The sequence below is a fragment of the Phyllobates terribilis genome, unplaced genomic scaffold, assembly GCF_046119375.1.
Source record: "Phyllobates terribilis strain yellow unplaced genomic scaffold, ASM4611937v1 Scaffold_4__5_contigs__length_816908805, whole genome shotgun sequence".
Classification (NCBI taxonomy): domain Eukaryota; kingdom Metazoa; phylum Chordata; class Amphibia; order Anura; family Dendrobatidae; genus Phyllobates; species Phyllobates terribilis.
This window is the reverse complement of record NW_027362764.1, coordinates 518,284,587-518,304,031: the sequence shown is the minus strand read 5'-3', so window position 1 is coordinate 518,304,031 and position 19,445 is coordinate 518,284,587. Positions and strand designations below refer to the sequence as shown.

Sequence of the window (19,445 nt, the reverse complement as noted above, 5' to 3'; positions counted from 1 at the left end):
CTTTGGAGTGACCTAGTCAAAGTCCTGACCTTAATCCGATTGAGATGCTCTGGCATGAGCTTAAAAAAGTGGTTCATGCACAGAAACCCTACATTGTGGCTGAATTACAATAATTTTGTAAAGATGACTGGGCAAAAATTCTTCCAGAGTGTTGTAAAAGACTCTTTGCCAGTTATTGCAAACACTTGATTGCAGTTGTTGCTGCTAAGGGTGCCCAACCAGTTATTAGGTTTAGGGGGCAGGGCCGGCGTCCGCACCCTGCGCACCCGGGCAGGTGCCGGGGCCCTGAGCAGGCGGGGGGGCCTACTCACCATCGGCCACCCCGGCGCACTATGGGACCCGTGAGCGGTGCGGTGCTGGTGTCAGCGCCCGCTCCCCCCGCTTGCTCAGGGCCCCGGCACAATACTTACCTCTCCCCGTGCCTCCGCAGCAGCTCCGGTCTCTTCCGCGGCTGCTGCACTGTGACGTCTCAGGTCAGAGGGCGCGATGACATCTTTACACCACGCTCTCTCCTGAGCTGTTACAGGCAGCGCAGAGCAGGAAGACGCGGGTGAGGGCTCCGGCGCAGTGGCAGCAGGTGAGAAATGAGGTGAGTATTTGATGCATGGGGCATTATATGGGGGGGTGACGTCCTGCATGGGGCATTATATGGGGGGGAGGTGACATCCTGCTTGAGGCATTATATGGGGGGGGGAGGTGACATCCTGCATGGGGCATTATATGAGGGGGAGAGGTCACATCCTGCATGGGGCATTATATGGGGGGAGGTGACATCCTGCATGGGGCATTATATGGGGGGGTGACATCCTGCATGGGGCATTATGTGGGGGCCAGTATTCTGTATGGAGCGTTATAAGGGGGCCAGTATCCTCTATGGAGCGTTATATGGGGGCCAGTATTCTGTATGGAGCATTATATGGGGACCAGTATCCTGTATGGAGCGTTATATGGGGACCAGTATCCTGTATGGAGCGTTATATGGGGACCAGTATCCTGTATGGAGCGTTATATGGGGACCAGTATTCTGCATGGAGCAATATATGGGGCCCATAATACTGTATGGAGGACTATACTGTCCGGTCTGCACTGTGCGTTGAGAGAATTCGCCGGTTTCTGAGCTATTGTAGAATTTACAATAGATATCGCTCATGTAATGTAAGAAGTGAAATCTTTGGCATTGTACTATATATATATTTAGTATCTGTGCATCATGAATCGTGGTAAGTGTTACCTGGAGCCAGCCCTGTTAGGGGGCAATCACTTTTTCACACAGGGCCCTGTAGGTTTGGATTTCATTATTCCCTTAATAATCAGGAAGGGGGCAAACACTTTTTCACACCACTGTATGTTTTGGCTTAAAATCATTTTTGCAAATGTGTTTCATTTAAAAAAAGTCAATGTTTGTGTTCTCTAGCCTGCATGCAGTCTTCTTCTCCAAGTTGACACCTTCAAAACTAAATAAACTACATTTAAATCAAAAGGGAGGTCAGGTTTATGAAGATTCAGGAGAGAAGTCAGGGGAGTTACAGCCCAAGCTGTCAGAGACCTCTTCTAATGACTTTGACACTGTACAGAGCTGAGCAGCCTGGAATGTATAAAAATACATGTGTAGAGCCCAGGGGGGGAATGGGGAGTACTCGGCGCCTGGGCCTTGTTACGGCCTGACCCTGGGGGATGTCGCGGTGGTCGGCTCCCGGGGTGTACCCTGGGCCTCTCTTTTAAAAGGGTGGATGATTATGTTACTAAGTTCGTGACGCCACCTGTGGTGTCTGGTGAGGATCACCAGCGCTGCGGCAGCCAACTGAGGCCGGTGTTAAGGCAGCTTGCGTGGTATAGCTCCCCACAGGTGGAGCTAGGCTTCAGGGCAGCGGGGATTTAAGGATGCAGGACAGATGGGACCCAGCCGGGTCAGAGCAAGAATAGGGACAGACACGATAGTCACTTCAGTACCTTTTACTGATGGAAATTCAGGCACGTCCCGGAGCACTGTAGGGTGAAGGATGCATATCAGGATCCTCCCCAGTGAGCGGGTGTAGGGCCTCCTGTTTCTTGCCTTCGTGTGGTAAGTTTCTGACCTGCCTGGAGCTAGGCCTAACCTGGTTTCTGTACTGCACCGGCTGACTTTGTGGTAGGGCCTTCTCTTGGAGCACGCGCTCCCAGCTTGCGGGGCCTCCGTGACTCCTGGCTCTGTTACTTATCAGTTCTAAGGTGATCCTGGGACTTGAAGTCTTCCAGGGATTCCGGTTATGTCCTACTGGGTCCTAGAGATCCCGGTAAGCTCGGACCCGGTGTCCGGTATATACTTTCTGGGGTGAGCTTGTACAGCTCCTCTGCCCCCAATGCTACTCACTTTCCACTCGCCTTCGGCCACGCTCGGGCCCTCACTAGGCTATACACGCTAGCGGCAGCTTGCTGCGCTTCACCGATCTTATGGCGCCGACACACCTTGAGCTCTAACTGAGCTACAACTGCGTCTGGACTGGGCTCCACTGCAGGCTGACCTCTCTCAGACTTGACTCTCTGTAGACTCCAGACTAGACTGAGCTCGACTCTGTATTCAGGTCTGTACTTGCTGAACTCTCCAGAGGAACTAACTGCCTAGCTCCACCTTCCCTATTTATATCCCTAACGGGCTCCCTCTGATGGTCTGAGGTGGAAGGTGGAGGTGTGTGTGGGCTGTGGGGGCCTCTTGTGGAGGAATCCGTTAATGCACCCCTCTAGGATCTGTGGCTCCAAGCACAGCTGGACGCCACATTCCTCCCTAGCAAAGCTCAGCACTCCCGGGCTGAAGTACATTTTAGAAAACGATAAACATTAACAATAACAATCTTCCCTTTATTGGAGGCACATTCTTAAACGTTGCATAACATTCTAAATAACAAATTTATACGTATAGACCATAAGCAACCTCAGAATTTAAGTCTCCTTTGGTGAGGTTCCCCGAAAGGATGTCCATCTCACAAGGCAGAGTACTTGGTAGCTTGAGGGACCTGTCCCAAACCCTCAATGTAGGCCCTGGGGTGGCTGCAGGGCATGAAGATCCTGAGTTGGACCTCCAGTAGAGCCACTCCAGACAGGTTTTACTTCTGAGGTCACCTAGAAGGGCACTCCAGGGACTGCAAATATTTACAAGAAATAATTTTTGGGCTGCACATAGTCCTCAGCCACAAAGTTCTGTATGTCACAAGAGAAGTGTCCGTATCACTTAAACTGTTCATCAATAAGGCAAAACACAAAGTAATATACATATGCACGAAAACACACAGAAATACAGTTCAAAACCCCAGGGGTAACTATCTACACATGTCAGAGTTTAGCTATCTTACTGATTATACCTGACAGGGGGTTGACCTTTAGTACTATGCGTGGACCTGCGTGGTACTGGAATGCGTGAGGCACTAATAGGTGCTCTACCTCCCAATGTGTCAGTACTAGGTGTGGAGGGGCTACTAGGCTGCATTGACCTCTCCACAGGACTGGCAAGTATACCATAGGCTGGGCCTTCTTGCTCTGCTCCAACCGGGGATCCTTCTTCCGGGGACTCTTCTTGAGCTGGCTCCTCTTCAGCTCTTACAGGTTATTCTTGCTGTGGGTAGAAGGTAATTACAGGGACGATTACTGCTCCTCCTAGTTGGGGCCAATCTGCAGGGAAATCTCCTAAGTCAGTGTGTATTACTGCTTCTTTAGGCTCCTCCGGGATAATGAGAGGCACCTTTCCTTGGGGCTTTAGCAGGTCTGGACACAACTTTAGGTGATCCCTGGATACTGTTGCAGTCGTCCTTCCTCCGTCTCTACTAATTATGCAGGTCTTCTTATTATCAAATCTTGAATTCAACACAGTGTAGGGTTCCCTCTCCCACTGGTCATCAAGTTTGTGGTTTCTTCTTTTCCTTTTTAGTACTACTTCACCAGGTGTGAAGGGTTCTGCTTGGGCACCTCTGTTGTATTGAGCTTCCTGCTTGTCCCTCACCCGAGTGAGACTGTCTTCAACACAGGCTTGTACTCTTCTGTACTGCTCCTGTCTGGCCGTGTCCCAGTCCTCAGTGGTCACATCCGCTTTTGGTTCTACAACACCAAGCTCCAGGTCCATGGGCAGCTTTTCTGGTCTTGCTCGCATGAGATATGCCGGAGTACAGTTGGTGGAACTTACTGGTATGTGATTGTACAGATCTACTAGATCAGGTAGTAGGTCTGGCCACTGATTTCTCTCCTCAAGTGGTATGGTCTTTAGCAGGTCGATGATGATGTTATTCATCTTCTCACAGAGACCATTGGTTTGTGGGTGGTACGGTGTAGTTCTTATCTTCTTACACCCGTAGAGATGGCAGAACTCCTTGAACAACTCAGCCTCAAAGGCAGGGCCTTGGTCCGTCAGCACCTGCTCAGGATAACCATGGGGTCTACAGAAATACACTTGGAACGTCTTTGCTGCTGTCTCTGCCGTCAGGTCTTTGACGGGGGCGACCACCAGGAAACGTGAGTAGTGATCCACCATAGTCAGAGCATAATAGTACCCTAACCTGCTGGGGGACAGCTTGACATGGACCAGGGCCACAATCTCCAGGGGTCGAGTCTTCTTGATGGGTTGCCAGTCCCGGCACCACCGCTCAATGGAGCTGCGCATTCCTACCCAGTAGAATCAACACTTCAGCAGGGTCTCTAGCTTTTTCCAGCCAAAGTGCCCCGCCTGATCGTGGTAGGCCTCCAACACCATTTGGATGTCTGTCTTGGGGACCACTATCTGCGATACCATCTCATGGGTTTTTGGATTGACGTACCTCCGGCACAGCTTCTCACGGTAGATAAACAGCCGGCTTCTCTCGTTCCACAGCTGCTTTGCTTGCAGAGACTCTTCTTTTTCCAGGGAGGAACCTTCTTGGGTTATCAGCTCCTTGATGCGGCTGACAACCGGGTCACTGTCCTGGGTCTCTTTTCAGCTGTGGTGAGGCAGGGGGTTTAACGTCTTTCCACGCTGCCTCCTGGAGGCTCGTTGCTCGTGGATCATCCCATTCCGGTGAAAGGCAGGTAGCTCAATCTCTTCCAGGTCATCCACTTTTTCTTCTGTGTCTGACTGGTGAGGCATCCTGGACAGGGCATCGGCGTTGGCGTTCTTGCGGCCCGCCCGGTATTTAATTGTGAATTGATAATGTGACAGCCGAGCCATCCATCGTTGTTCCAGTGCTCCTAGCTTAGCTGTTTCAAGATGGGTCAAGGGGTTGTTATCAGTGAAGGCAGTGAACTTACTGGAGGCTAGATAGTGCTTGAACCTTTCAGTGATGGCCCAGACCAAGGCCAGGAACTCCAACTTAAAGCTGCTATAGCTCTCCGGGTTCCTCTCGGTCGGGCGGAGCTTCCTGCTTGCATATGCGATCACTTTCTCTTGGCCATTCTGCTTCTGACTTAAGACAGCTCCCAGTCCTTCGTTGCTGGCTTCAGTATACAACAGGAACGGTTGGCTGTAGTCAGGGTAGGCTAGGATCTCATCGCCTGTCAGGATCTCCTTCATCTCCTGAAACGACTCGGCTTGCTCCTTACCCCAGTGGAATGGGGGATTTCTGCCTTTGGGGGACTGCCCTACCAGGAGGTCTTGCAGAGGAGCTGCTTTCTTGGTGTTGTCTTTTACAAACCTCTGGTAGTATCCTACTAGTCCCAAGAACTGACGCACCTCTTTGAGGTTCTTCGGCTCCGGACACTTCTGGATGGCAGTGACCTTCCCCGGGTCTGGTGCTACCCCTTCCGGACTGACAATGTGCCCCAGGTACTGTACCTTTCTCTTGAGCAGGTGGCACTTTGAGGGCTTCAACTTCATCCCGTACCGGGACAGTGACTCATATACCTCTGCCAGGTGCTTCAAGTGGTCCTCATACGTTTTGGAGTACACTATCATGTCATCCAGGTATAGTAACACAGTCTCGAAGTTGCGGTGTCCCAGGCAGCACTCCATCAATCTCTGGAACGTTCCAGGGGCATTACAGAGTCCAAAAGGCATGCTGTTGAACTCGCAGAGTCCCATCGGGGTAGTGAAGGCAGTCTTCTCCCGATCCTCCTCAGCCACAGCTACTTGCCAGTACCCACTAGTGAGGTCAAGGGTGGAAAAGTAATTTGCAGACTTTAAGGCAGCTAGGGACTCCTCTATGCATGGTAAAGGGTATGCATCTTTATGTGTAATGCGATTTACTTGTCGGTAATCTACACACATTCTCATGCTCCCATCCTTTTTCCTAACTAGCACTAGGGGAGCTGCCCAGGGACTACAACTATCCCTCACCACCCCCGCCTTTCTCATGTCGTGCAGCATCTCCTTTGCCTTCTGGTAGTGAGCTGGTGGTATAGGCCTGTAACGTTTTTTGATGGGTGGATGGTCACCTGTGGGGATATGATGTTGAACCCCCTTAATCCTCCCGAAGTCAAGTGGATGTTTACTAAACACCTGCGCGTATTCTTGAACCACCCAGTGTACACCCTGTTTCTGATGGGCAGGAATGGTGTCTGTCCCAACATGGAGCTGTTGACACCAATCCTCCACCTGGGTTGCAGGGTCATCATCCTCCACTTCGTCTGGTGAGGTTAAGGACTCCGCCTTGTGAATGCAGTTGTTATTTACAGCATGTAATTTGGCAACAGTGGCATAACGTGGCAATCTGACCTCATCTTCCCCACAGTTGAGAAGACGGACGGGCACCCTCCCATTGCGTACATTCACCACTCCTCTGGCGGTTAGGAGCGTGGGTCAGTGCTCGGAGCAAATGGGTTCTACTACCGCCTGGTAGCTGTCCTCTAAGACCTATGGCGGCTCTACACCAGATAAGCATTTCACTCATTGGGGGGATCACAATGGGTATGGGGTCCATCACCCGCACATTACCGATTTCACTATCTGTTAACCTTACTTGCTGTTGGTACATCAGGACTCGGATCTCCTTCTGCAGCGCCCTCCTCTGTCCTGGTCTGGCAGTGTCAGCTATCTGTTGGAGTAAGAACACAACTTCTCCCAAACAGTTACCAACTATGTTAGTGCCTAGTACCATATACGGATTGGTATTATCAGGATTAGTCTCTACTACAATTAGTCCCTGGTCCTTCAGCTCCACTCTCCCCACCTTTACTGTCACATTCGTAACCCCGATTAGGTTAAGGGGGAGTCCATTTGAGGCATAAACAGAAAGATTTGGAGCTGGCGGACTTAGGTCGTCCATGGACCAGAACCTCTTGTAGAGGACATCAGGCATTATGGTTACCTGAGATCCTGTGTCCAGCAGAGCGTGCGTCGGGATGCCGTCCAGCACAATGGACAGGAAAGGTCTTCCTCCGACGAACCTGTTGTACCAGTCTGAGGGGCCTGGCTGAGTTACTCCTGGATGTTGGCTCTCGGCCCCAGGGTTTTCTCGTTTAAAGGACAATTCTGGGCGGTGTGTCCGGTCTGGCGGCAGCGGTAAAAGGCAGGGTCCTTCTGTGGACGGCGCTGGTCACTGATCCTCGTAGAGGGTGGTGTTGTCCTCCTCCTTCGCATCCAGGGAACATCCTCAGGGCTATCGGCTAACAGGATTTCCCTCCTTCCTCGGGCTCCGTCCGCAGCTGCAGAGCACTCATCACAGTGGTCAGGGTTTTGCTCAACTGGCGCACTTCAGAGCGCAGACTGCCCAGCTCTCTAGGGGACGTTGCTGGAACCTTGGCTTCAGCAGCCACTGGGGAAAATGTGGGTGTAGCAGGCACTGGGGTAGCCCCACCCTGGTAACATTGGATGCCATTTGTTTCCAGGGGCTGCAGTCCTTTTATAGCCATGTCCTTAAGATTGTCAAAGGTGGCATCTGGATGATCTAAGGACCACCAACGCACAGTCCTGCTCTCCTCTGGAGACCTCAGTCCTCGGACAAACTGTTCCTTCAGCATTTTGTTTTCATTTTCGATGCTGATCGGACTAACCTGTTTCAGAGCCCGGAGGGCCCCTTGTAGACGCCAGGCATAGTCCCGAACATTGGCCTCCGGCTGTTGGGAACAGTTGTAGAACCTCATCCGGAGGTCCGCCTCAGTATGATCCTCAAAAACAGTCTGTAGCTTTTTAAAGATTGCGGACACTGACTCCTGGTCTGCGGCCGACCATGTTTCCACTTCCCGTTTCGCAGCACCAGTCAGTTGTCCTAATACAACAGCAGCCCTCTGCTTGCCTGTCATAGAGTACATGTCCAAGATACCGCATATCTTCCGTTTGAATCCAGACAGGGTATCTGGTTTGCCGTTGTACTGGGGGAGCCACTTTGCTCCAGGAATGTACGGTAGAGTTATGGGGATGACAGGAGTTACAGGCGCTGCTGGTGGAGCGGCCGCCTCGGTCTGCCTGGCGTCGGGCGCGGGTTGAACATCAGGGCCGTTAACCGGTATTCCGGCGTCGTGCTGTTCCTCGGACATTTTACCTTCCTTTCTTTTCTTCCGGTAGGCCGCAGCTCTGCAGGTGACGGTCGTCTTCAGGACCTTGCGTCGCTTGCGTCCTACGTCAGAGCGTTCAGCGACGCTCCTTCCAGGACCTGGCGCTTCCTGGTTTGACGTCGAGGCATGGGGCGTGTCCGGGGCTTCGAGTGCTTTTGCAGGTACGCCCCTCAGTTTCCCGCGGATATGCCCTTCTTCTCGCTCGGCGGCCCAACAATGGCGGCAATCTTCACCACAGTTTAACATGCACAGTTTTTAATTAAAGGCGCACAGTACCCGGTGGCAACAGGCATAACACTCCGTCATTGCAGCGGGCATGGAATCCTGTTTGTGATGCCAGGAAAGAGAATGTAGAGCCCAGGGGGGGAATGGGGAGTACTCGGCGCCCGGGCCTTGTTACGGCCTGACCCTGGGAGATGTTGCGGTGGTCGGCTCCCGGGGTGTACCCTGGGCCTCTCTTTTAAAAGGGTGGATGATTATGTTACTAAGTTTGTGACACCACCTGTGGTGTCTGGTGAGGACCACCAGCGCTGCGGCAGCCAACTGAGGCCGGTGTTAAGGCAGCTTGCGTGGTATAGCTCCCCACAGGTGGAGCTAGGCCTCAGGGCAGCGGGGATTTAAGGATTCAGGACAGATGGGACCCAGCCGGGTCAGAGCAAGAACAGGGACAGACACGATAGTCACTTCAGTACCTTTTACTGATGGAAATTCAGGCACGTCCCGGAGCACTGTAGGGTGAAGGATGCATATCAGGATCCTCCCCAGTGAGCGGGTGTAGGGCCTCCTGTTTCTTGCCTTCGTGTGGTAAGTTTCTGACCTGCCTGGAGCTAGGCCTAACCTGGTTTCTGTACTGCACCGGCTGACTTTGTGGTAGGGCCTTCTCTTGGAGCACGCGCTCCCAGCTTGCGGGGCCTTCGTGACTCCTGGCTCTGTTACTTATCAGCTCTTAAGTGATCCTGGGACTTGAAGTCTTCCAGGGATTCCGGTTATGTCCTACTGGGTCGTAGAGATCCCAGTAAGCTCGGACCTGGTGTCCGGTATATGCTTTCTGGGGTGAGCTTGTACAGCTCCTCTGCCCCCAATGCTACTCACTTTCCACTCGCCTTCGCCCACGCTCGGGCCCTCACTAGGCTATACACACTAGCGGCAGCTTGCCGCGCTTTACCGATCTTATGGCACCGGCACACCTTGAGCTCTAACTGAGCTACAACTGCGTCTGGACTGGGCTCCACTGCAGGCTGACCTCTCTCAGACTTGACTCTCTGTAGACTCCAGACTAGACTGAGGTCGACTCTGTATTCAGGTCTGTACTTGCTGAACTCTCCAGAGGAACTAACTGCCTAGCTCCACCTTCCCTATTTATATCCCTAACGGGCTCCCTCTGATGGTCTGAGGTGGAAGGTGGAGGTGTGTGTGTGCTGTGGGGGCCTCTTGTGGAGGAATCCATTAATGCACCCCTCTAGGATCTGTGGCTCCAAGCACAGCTGGGCGCCACACATGCACGCTACAGAACTAAATATTTTAAAACATTTAAAAAAACACTTTGCTATTTTAGCACTATGGTGGTTTTTCATTTAATCATCTGTCAGATGATAGCATTCACAAAGATGTAAGGGCTTCTAGATAAATTACCATTGTCTATAGACTTGTGAACATTGAGGTTCAATATTTATGGAATCTTTGTTAGACTGATTGTGTACACTGTGTACAGTTTATAACAAAATAACTGAATGCTTTATTCTACTGAGGTCCTGGCTTTGACCTGTTGGTTATTCTGTGACCTTAGTCATCATTCACATATATATTTGTTAGTTATGATGGTGGGTCATTGCTGGGAATTCACAGAATATGCACAATATTAGATATTTTCTACTATGGAGATCTATTTTCTGTTTAGTTAAACAATAGGTCTGTAGAACAGACACATTCCTGGATACATTTGAGTTTTCAATGCCTTTTTATATACAAAGATAACTTTCCAACATATAATTCAGCTTAAGAATAAGGAATGTGTGATTACTTTAACTCTTGATTATGACAGTGATGCATTTTGCTATTATTTTGCAGCTGGGGCCAGTGGCATACCACTCCTAGAAGCAGATCATGAAGCCACTATTGAGCCTGTGACTCAGGGATGACGGTACAGAATGTCATTGGGCCCCCATTCCGTCTAGTGTTTGCATTTCAACAGTATCTGCATCCTCATGATACAAGTACAATTAAATACAATGAGGGAGAAGGGAGCCCTAGACTCCTACCATTAAGCCTATGATGTGCCTAAGGCTCGACACAGTGGGCACGATGATGTCACTAGATCACACTTGCTGCACAGAGCCTTAGACTACATTCTGCACAAAGCTGAGCAGCGCATTGGGAAAACAAAGCTAGGTGGGTAATTTTATTATTTTGTCAGTCACTACTTTTGGCGACTTCATACTGTGTATAGGCGAGCTGTGGGGCCATAATACTCTGTATATAGGAGCTGTATGGGTAAAACACAGCATATAGGGGAGCTGTGAGAACATCAAACTGTGTATAGAGAAGCTATAAGAGCCTCATACTGTGTACAGGAAAGCTATAATGGGATCATACTGTGAAAAGGGAAGTTGTGGGGGCGATCATACTGTTTGTTGGGCTGTAAGAGCATCATACTGTGTATAAAGGATCTGTGCAGGCATCACTGAATAGGGGTGTGTGTAAGCATCGTAACGAGTGTGTGGGCTGTGAGAGCCATCATACTGTGTATAAGAGAGCTGTAAAGGCCATCATACTGTGTATAGGGGAGTTGCAGAACTGTAAGAGCATCATATTGTGTAGGAGTTGTCCAGGGTCATCATACTATGGAGAGACTCACTGTTAGGGCATTACATTGACTATGGAGGGTCACTATGGGGACATCATACTGTGTATAGGGGAGCTGTGGGGCTACAATACTGTGTGCAGGCATCACACTGGGAATAGGGGTGTGTGCAGGCATCATAACATGTGTGGGGGCTGTGAAAGAGCCATCATACTGTGTATAGGAAAGCTATGGTGCTATAATACTGTGTGCAGGCATCACACTGGGAATAGGGGTGTGTGCAAATATTGTAACATGTGTGGGGGCTGTGAGAGCCATCATACTGTGTATACGGGAGCTGTAAAGGCCATCATACTGTGTATAGGAGAGCTGCAGAGCTGTTAGGGCATCATACTGTGGGGGTTATCCGGGCTCATCATACTATGGAGAGACTCACTGTTGGAGCATTACATTGACAGTGGAGGGTCACTATGGGGACATCATACTGTGTGTAGAAACTGTAGGGACATTATACAGTGATGGGGAATTTAACTTTGCTAAGGTAATTCTGAGGTCATCATTCTGTGTGGGGGCACTGTTGGGGCATCATACTTTGCTGGGATTACTTTTGGGTCATACTGTGCTTGAAGGGATACTGTGGAGGCAAAATTTGTGTGTGAATTCACTGTGGTGGTTTCATACTGTATGTGGGATGAGCATTTTGCGAGGCATCATAATTAGTGTTGAGCGAACATGCTCGACACTGCTCGGTACTCGCCCGAGCATCACGCTACTCGGGATGTTCGGCGAGCACCGAGCATTTCCGGGTTACTCGGGCGGGAGCTCGGGTCTCCGCCCTGCATGTTTGGTGCTCTTTACAGAGCCAATGAACATGCAGGGATTGCCAGCCAGTCACTGTAATGCCGCAGCCATGTTGTTTGTGGGCATTACAGTGATTGGCTGGCCGCACAGCGTCACCTCCCAAACGATCAGCCCGTCATGATTGGTGTCTGTGCGTGTGTCTGCGAGTGTGTGCGGGGTGTCTGTGTGTGTGTCTGCGCGATATCTGCGGGTGTGTGCGGTGTCTGTGCGATGTGTGCGGGTGTGTGCGGTGTCTGTGCGATGTGTGCGGTGTCTGTGCGTGTGTCTGCGCGATGTCTGCGGGTGTGTGCGGTGTCTGTGCGATGTCTGCGGGTGTGCGCGGTGTCTGTGCGATGTCTGCGGGTGTGCGCGGTGTCTGTGCAATGTCTGCGGTGTCTGTGCGATGTCTGCGAGTGTGTGCGGTGTCTGTGCGATGTCTGCGGGTGTGTGCGGTGTCTGTGCGATGTCTGCGGGTGTGTGCGTGCAGGCAGACATAGGCCGATGTGACACTACTACTCCCATCGGCCTATGTCTGTCCCCGGTCCACTCGTGCCAGCAGGATCAGCTCGATGGGAGCAGTAGTTCCCATCAGCCTGATCCTGCTATTTAAATTGCCCTACTGTGTCCCCAATAAATGTTAAATACATGTCATTGGTGGCCAGTGGTTGCCTACAATAAATTAGTTCATACATTACCTGTCCCCGCCGATCGCCACCTAAAATAAAGTAAAAAATAAAAAACTACACCTATACTCACCTAGACACCTAATTCCCCGAAGCCATCGATCTCCTGTAATAAAATATAAAATAATAAACCACAACCTTATCCTTACCCCTCCGTAGTAGTCCACGAGTGTCCCACGATGATCTCCAGTTTAGAGCAGCCACATAGAATGTGACCGCTCTGAACCGCTGCCGCCGCTAGAATGATGGGGCCATAAAGCAGCCCCGTCATTGCATAAGCGGGTTCAACGGAGTTCAGGCAGCGCTGCTCCGGTCAGCTCCTTTACGGCCCTGCTGTATCGTGAGAAATTCCCACGGTACAGCAGTGCCGTAAAGGAGGTCTCCGGAGCTGCGCTGCCTGAATGCACTCCGGTGACCTCAGTCAGTGGCTCCCGCTGCCGGGAGCGGACGTGTTCCCGGCAGCATGAGCTTACAGCAGCCATGCACAGCTGTCACCATCTCCAGATGTGACAGCTGTGCATGGGAGATCAGCGCAGGAACGTGGACAGGTAACTATTTTTTTTTAGTAAACTAAGAATTAAATAAAATTGTGTGTTTTATTTCAAATAAATTATTTTTTTCTGGGTGTAGTGTGTTTTTTCTTTTTAACAATTTGTAGGTTAGTAATGGGGGTGTCTTATAGACGCCCATCATTACTAACCTGGGCTTCATGGCAGCTGGCGCTGACATGAACCCCAACCCTATTTCCCCCTTCCACCGCACCAGGGCAGCGTGAAAGAGCGAGGCTAAGCGCCAGAATTGGCGCATCCTATGGATGCGCCATTTCTGGGGCGGCTGACGGCTGGTGTTTCTAGCCTGGGAGGGGGCCAATATTCATGGCACCCTTCCTGGGCTATTAATATCAGCCCCCAGCTGTCTGTATAGCCTTTGCTAGCTATTAAATAGGGGGTACCCCACGTCATTTTTTGGGGGGGTCCCCCATTTTAATAGCTAGTAAAGGCTAGGTATTCAGCTGGGGGCTGATATTAGTAGTCTGGGAAGCTCCGTGGGTATTACCCCCTTCCCAGGCTTCAAACATCTGCTCCAGCCGTCTGCTTAACCTCCGCTAGAGCCTAAAATTATGGGGGATCCCACGCCAATTTTTTTTTAAATAAATCCTTTATTTTAACACTAAATGACATTTGAGGAGTTAATAAAGATGCAGTCCCTAAATTATTATTTATTTTTTAATTAATTTTTCCCAAAAATTTTGATGTGGGCTTTGCCATATTTTTATATGCCAGCCAGGTACAGCATCCAGCTTCTATGAACGCGCCATTTTCCGGGGTGGCTGCGGACTGCAATTTGCACCGGGGGGGGGGGGGGCAGAAAGCTTGGGCCTCCCTGCGCTGCAGATTCCATCCCCCAGCTGCCTAGTTGTACCTGGCTGGACACACAAACAGGGAGAAGCCCCACGTATTTTTTTTTAAATTATTTCATGAAATTCATGAAATAATAAAGAAAAAAAGGGCTTCCCTATATTGTTGTGTCCGGCCAGGTACAAATAGGCAGCTGGTGGTTGGGCGCACCCCGTTCCTGCCTGCTGTACCTGGCTGGACACAAATATAGTGCGAAGCCCCACGTCAATTTTTTTTAATTATTTCAGGAAATTCATGAAATAATTAAAAAAAAATTGATGTGGGGCTTCGCCCTATATTTGTGTCCAGCCAGGTACAGCAGGCAGGAACGGGCTGCGCCCAACCACCAGCTGCCTATTTGTACCTGGCCGGACACAACAATATAGGGAAGCCCTTTTTTTAAAAAATTATTTCATGAAATAATTAAAAAAAAAATTGATGTGGGGCTTCGCCCTATATTTGTGTCCAGCCAGGTACAGCAGGCAGGAACGGGCTGCGCCCAACCACCAGCTGCCTATTTGTACCTGGCCGGATACAACAATATAGGGAAGCCCTTTTTTTAAAAAATTATTTCATGAAATAATTAAAAAAATTTTTACATGGGGCTTCGCACTATATTTGTGTCCAGCCAGGTACAGCAGGCAGGAACGGGCTGCCCCCAACCACCAGCTGCCTATTTGTACCTGGTTAGACACAACAATATAGGGAAGCCCTTTTTTTCTTAATTATTTCATGAATTTCATGAAATAATTAAAAAAAAAATACGTGGGGCTTCGCCCTATTTTTGTGTCCAGCCAGGTACAACTAGGCAGCTGGGGGCTGGAATCCGCAGCGCAAGGAGGCCCAAGCTTTCTGGGCCCCACCCGCTGCAAATTGCAGTCCGCAGCCACTCCGGAAAATGGCGCGTTCATAGAAGCGCCATCTTCTGGCGCTGTACCCAACTCATCCAGGGCCCTGGTGCGGTGGCTCACTGGGTAATAAAGGGGTTAAGGCCAGCTTGGCATTATCAGCTGGCCCTAAGCCCGAAATTCATGGGGTCACGCCAATATTAGACATGACCACCATGAATTTCTAGTAAAGTATTTAAAAAAAACACAACACCCAGAAAAAAGTCCTTTAATTGAAATAAACACACAATTCTTTATTGTTCTAAATTAAACTATACTTACCATCATGCCCATTCCAGCTGAAGCCAACGATCTCCTGCAATAAAATAAAAATAATAAAGCAACCTCATCCTTACCTTTCCATGGTTCCCACGACAGCTTCAGCTCTGCTACATCGAGATAACAGGCTGGACCGCAGCAGAACGCTGCCATCCAGCCTGTCATCCCGCAGACACTGAGAAGCGCAGGCATGCTTGCGCTCCTCAGTGTCTCTCTGTGACGGCATAAAGATGAGCCGAGGTCATGTCCAATGAACTCGGCTCACCTCATGCACGTCACTGACAGCGTGGGAAAATTCTCCTGCACTCAGCGCTTCAGCGTGAGAATTTTCCCACGCTGTCAGTGACGTGAATGAGGTGAGGTCATGTCCAATGAACTCAGCTCACCTCATGCACGTCACTGACAGCGTGGGAAAATTCTCACGCTGAAGCGCTGAGTGCAGGAGAATTCTCCCACGCTGTCAGTGACGTGCATGAGGTGAGCTGAGTTCATTGGACATGAACTCGGCTCATCTGGATGCCGTCACAGAGAGACACTGAGGAGCGCAAGCATGCCTGCGCTTCTCAGTGTCTGCGGGATGACAGGCTGGATGGCAGCGTTCTGCTGCGGTCCAGCCTGTCATCTCGATGTAGCAGAGCTGAAGCTGTCCTGGGAACCATGGAAAGGTAAGGATGAGGTTGCTTTATTATTTTTATTTTATTGCAGGAGATCGTTGGCTTCAGCTGGAATGGGCGTGATGGTAAGTATAGTTTAATTTAGAACAATAAAGAATTGTGTGTTTATTTCAATTAAAGGACTTTATTCTGGGTGTTTGTTTTTATTTTTTAACTTTGACTATGGGGTTAGTAATGGGGGTGTCTTATAGACTCCTCTCCATTACTAACCTGGGCTTGATGTCAGCTGGCATTATAAGCTGACATCAACCCCAGCCCTATTACCCCACTGCCACCGCTACAGGGCAGTGGGAAGAGCGAGGCTAAGTGCCAGAATTGGCACATCCTATGGATGCGCCATTTCTGGGGCGGCTGACGGCTGGTGTTTCTAGCCTGGGAGGGGGCCAATATTCATGGCACCCTTCCTGGGCTATTAATATCAGCCCCCAGCTGTCTGTATAGCCTTTGCTAGCTATTAAATTAGGGGGGACCCCACGTCATTTTTTTGAGGGGGTCCCCCATTTTAATAGCTAGTAAAGGCTAGGTATTCAGCTGGGGGCTGATATTAGTAGCCTGGGAAGCTCCGTGGGTATTACCCCCTTCCCAGGCTTCAAACATCTGCCCCAGCCGTCTGCTTAACCTCCGCTAGAGACTAAAATTATGGGGAACCCCACGCCAATTTTTTTTAAATAAATCCTTTATTTTAACACTAAATGACAAGTACAGTAATCAACACTGTCACTGTACTTCATATATATGTGACTGACATGTTTCTATCTATCTAATCTATGTATGATTCTCTATTCCTTCTATTCTAAATTGTCGGGCACCGCTGCTGAATTGCCGGCCGGCTTTTTTAAAGAGACGGTGCATGAAAACACTATTATATTTTTAAATAAATCCTTTACACTAAATGACAAGTACAGTAAGCAACACTGTCACTGTACTTCATATATATGTGACTGACATGTTTCTATCTATCTAATCTATGTGTGATGTTCTATTCTTTCTGTTGTAAATTGTCGGGTACCGGTGTATGCCGCTGATGAATTGCCGGCTTTTCGTGTAATACATTCTACATTATTCTTAGTTGTTTTACTTCATGTAGAATTAGCCTACAAGGAAGGAAAGGGTTTATTTTCATTCCGATATTTGTGTCCCATTGACTTGCATTGGTTTCCTGTATCGGAATCGGCGATATCCGATACAGGATGGGTATCGGTCCGATCCAATCCAATACGATATTTCCTGATATCGGAAGGTATCGCTCAACACTATCCTTAACATATTTCACAGGAAAGCACTTTCACCTTCGTTTTTGAACGTTTTATTGTGAGCCTGTAAAAGTGGCTTAATACCTCTGACCACGTTGTTGACAGCAGTGACCTGGGGGTCAGAAATGCTTCCTGGGGCGATCCCCATGCTGTGCCCATGTCATTTGAGCACTGTCACTATCGTTTTGGGCACTTGTTAGGCTTTTAAAAGACTGCCGGGGGAGCCGCCGCAAAAATGCTCGAGTCTTCCATAGACTAACATTGGGCTCGTTGCTCGGGTCGAGCACCCGAGTATCACGGCGAGCTCGGCCCGAGCTTCGAGCACCCGAGCATTTTAGTGCTCGCTCAACACTAATCATAATCTATTGGGACCATGACAGAGGTAGGGCAGTGGGTGAGAACACTAAGGGAATTCGATAGGGGCACATTTACTAAGTACATGCTGCAATGCATGTCCATCACCTTGTCTATAAAAAATAGGAGGTATGCCCTTCTGTGACGACATGTATTTGTCATGACACCACCTACTGAATATTTTCTTTTTGGGGGGGAGTAAGTGACCCAGTTAGGACTTTTGTTATGGGGCCCAATGTTTTTTTATGTATGCCCCTGCCTGGGGTTGTAACCAAAATGGTAGACTTCCTTTCCTTCTACAAAGACCAATAAGTATTCATAGCATATTTAGCTTTATCATCACACACAGAGTGACAAGAGAAAGCAAATCTGATTGCTGGATTACCTTTATATATTTTGCTGCCCTTGGCTGAACTGCCCCAGATCCTAGATGAATTGCCTTATATACTTTTATTATAGGCGTGGGAAAGTCATTTCATTTATCAATGTGCAGTGGGGGGCTAGAATACAATAATTGTTATATTGTATATCAAACTTTTTTTCTGTAGAGAACAATTGACTTGTTAAGTATTCTAAAAAAGAAAGCATGGGAATAATATGGAATAATAGTGATGTGTGTCATATCCTAGAGTGCATGTATGGTTGAAATAGGGAATTTAGATTATACGGATAATATAGATGTGTGGGGCACACACACAGCATGTTAGTGTAACAACTCTTAATGCCACATTGACATTGTGGAGTTGTACGTATCATAATATAGGCTGAAAGAGTGGAATAATTATTTTCAAAACATCATTAATCATAATAAAAATATGTACTCACTGTGCCCAATTTCTTGAGAAGATGGCAGAAGAAGTCATCGAGTTCTTTACCCTCAATATAGCCATTATCTAAACATAAAGATAATACCTTTCAATACATATACTAGCTCCATACACGTTATAAGGTCCTCTGGCTCTAACAACCTATTCCACAACAGAAAGCTAAAGTCAGGTATATGACATAAAACCAATTAACAAATTCTATTTTTTGCTGATCTGCTGTGTAAAAACTTCTAGGCTATTACAGGTCAGATCTTCAGGGTCACATCAGGTCTGGCATTTGGCTAATAGTTCCCAGTATCCTAAATTTCTTTCCTCAATAAAATTAATGTGAAAGCAATTTCCTTGTAAATGGAACACATGAGACTTTGGCAAAAGAAAAGATCTGGTTACAAATGTGATTTCCTTATCTGCCTGTGAAAGGAAATGTCAAAGTCACTTTAATGAAGAAAACTCAGAGAAAGTATTGCAGATAATGGGTTTATTAATGTTACTGCAGAGAGTAGAATCAACTGTATGTTCCCAAAGTTAATTAATTCTTCAATAAGTCCGTGCTATCTATATCTATCTATCTATCTGACATAAATCACTCTAATATCTATCATGTCACTCTAAAATCTAACTCAATCTAATGTGTCTACATATCTATCTACCTTTCTATCACATATATATATCTATCCACATATCTATCTACCTAACACTTCTCTATCACACATCTATCTATCTATCTATCTATCTATCAATCACATATATATCTATCTACATGTCTATCACACATTTATCTACATATCACTATGTAACTAACACATATCTATTATCTATCTATTCTCTATCATCTATCTTTCTATCTATTCATCTATATATCTATCACATATCTAGCTACTGGACATAAATCACTGTAATATCTATCATGTGTCACTCTAAAATATAGCTCAGTCTATCTAATCTGTCTACCTATCACTTATCTATCTATTATCTATCTATCCATCTACCTATCTATCTACTTATCTATGACATATTTATAAGATTT

The 19,445-nt window shown here is 48.3% G+C and overlaps 1 protein-coding gene across 1 annotated transcript in view; it reads right to left on the bottom strand.

Moving 5' to 3' along the window:
- SCGN (secretagogin, EF-hand calcium binding protein) overlaps positions 1-19,445 on the bottom strand; it is a 98,258-nt gene that overhangs the window by 78,323 nt on the left and 490 nt on the right. The window contains exon 2 of the mRNA XM_073678874.1: positions 18,417-18,484. Within this exon, the coding sequence (XP_073534975.1) occupies positions 18,417-18,484 (68 nt within the window). The remainder of the gene's footprint in view (positions 1-18,416; positions 18,485-19,445) is intronic.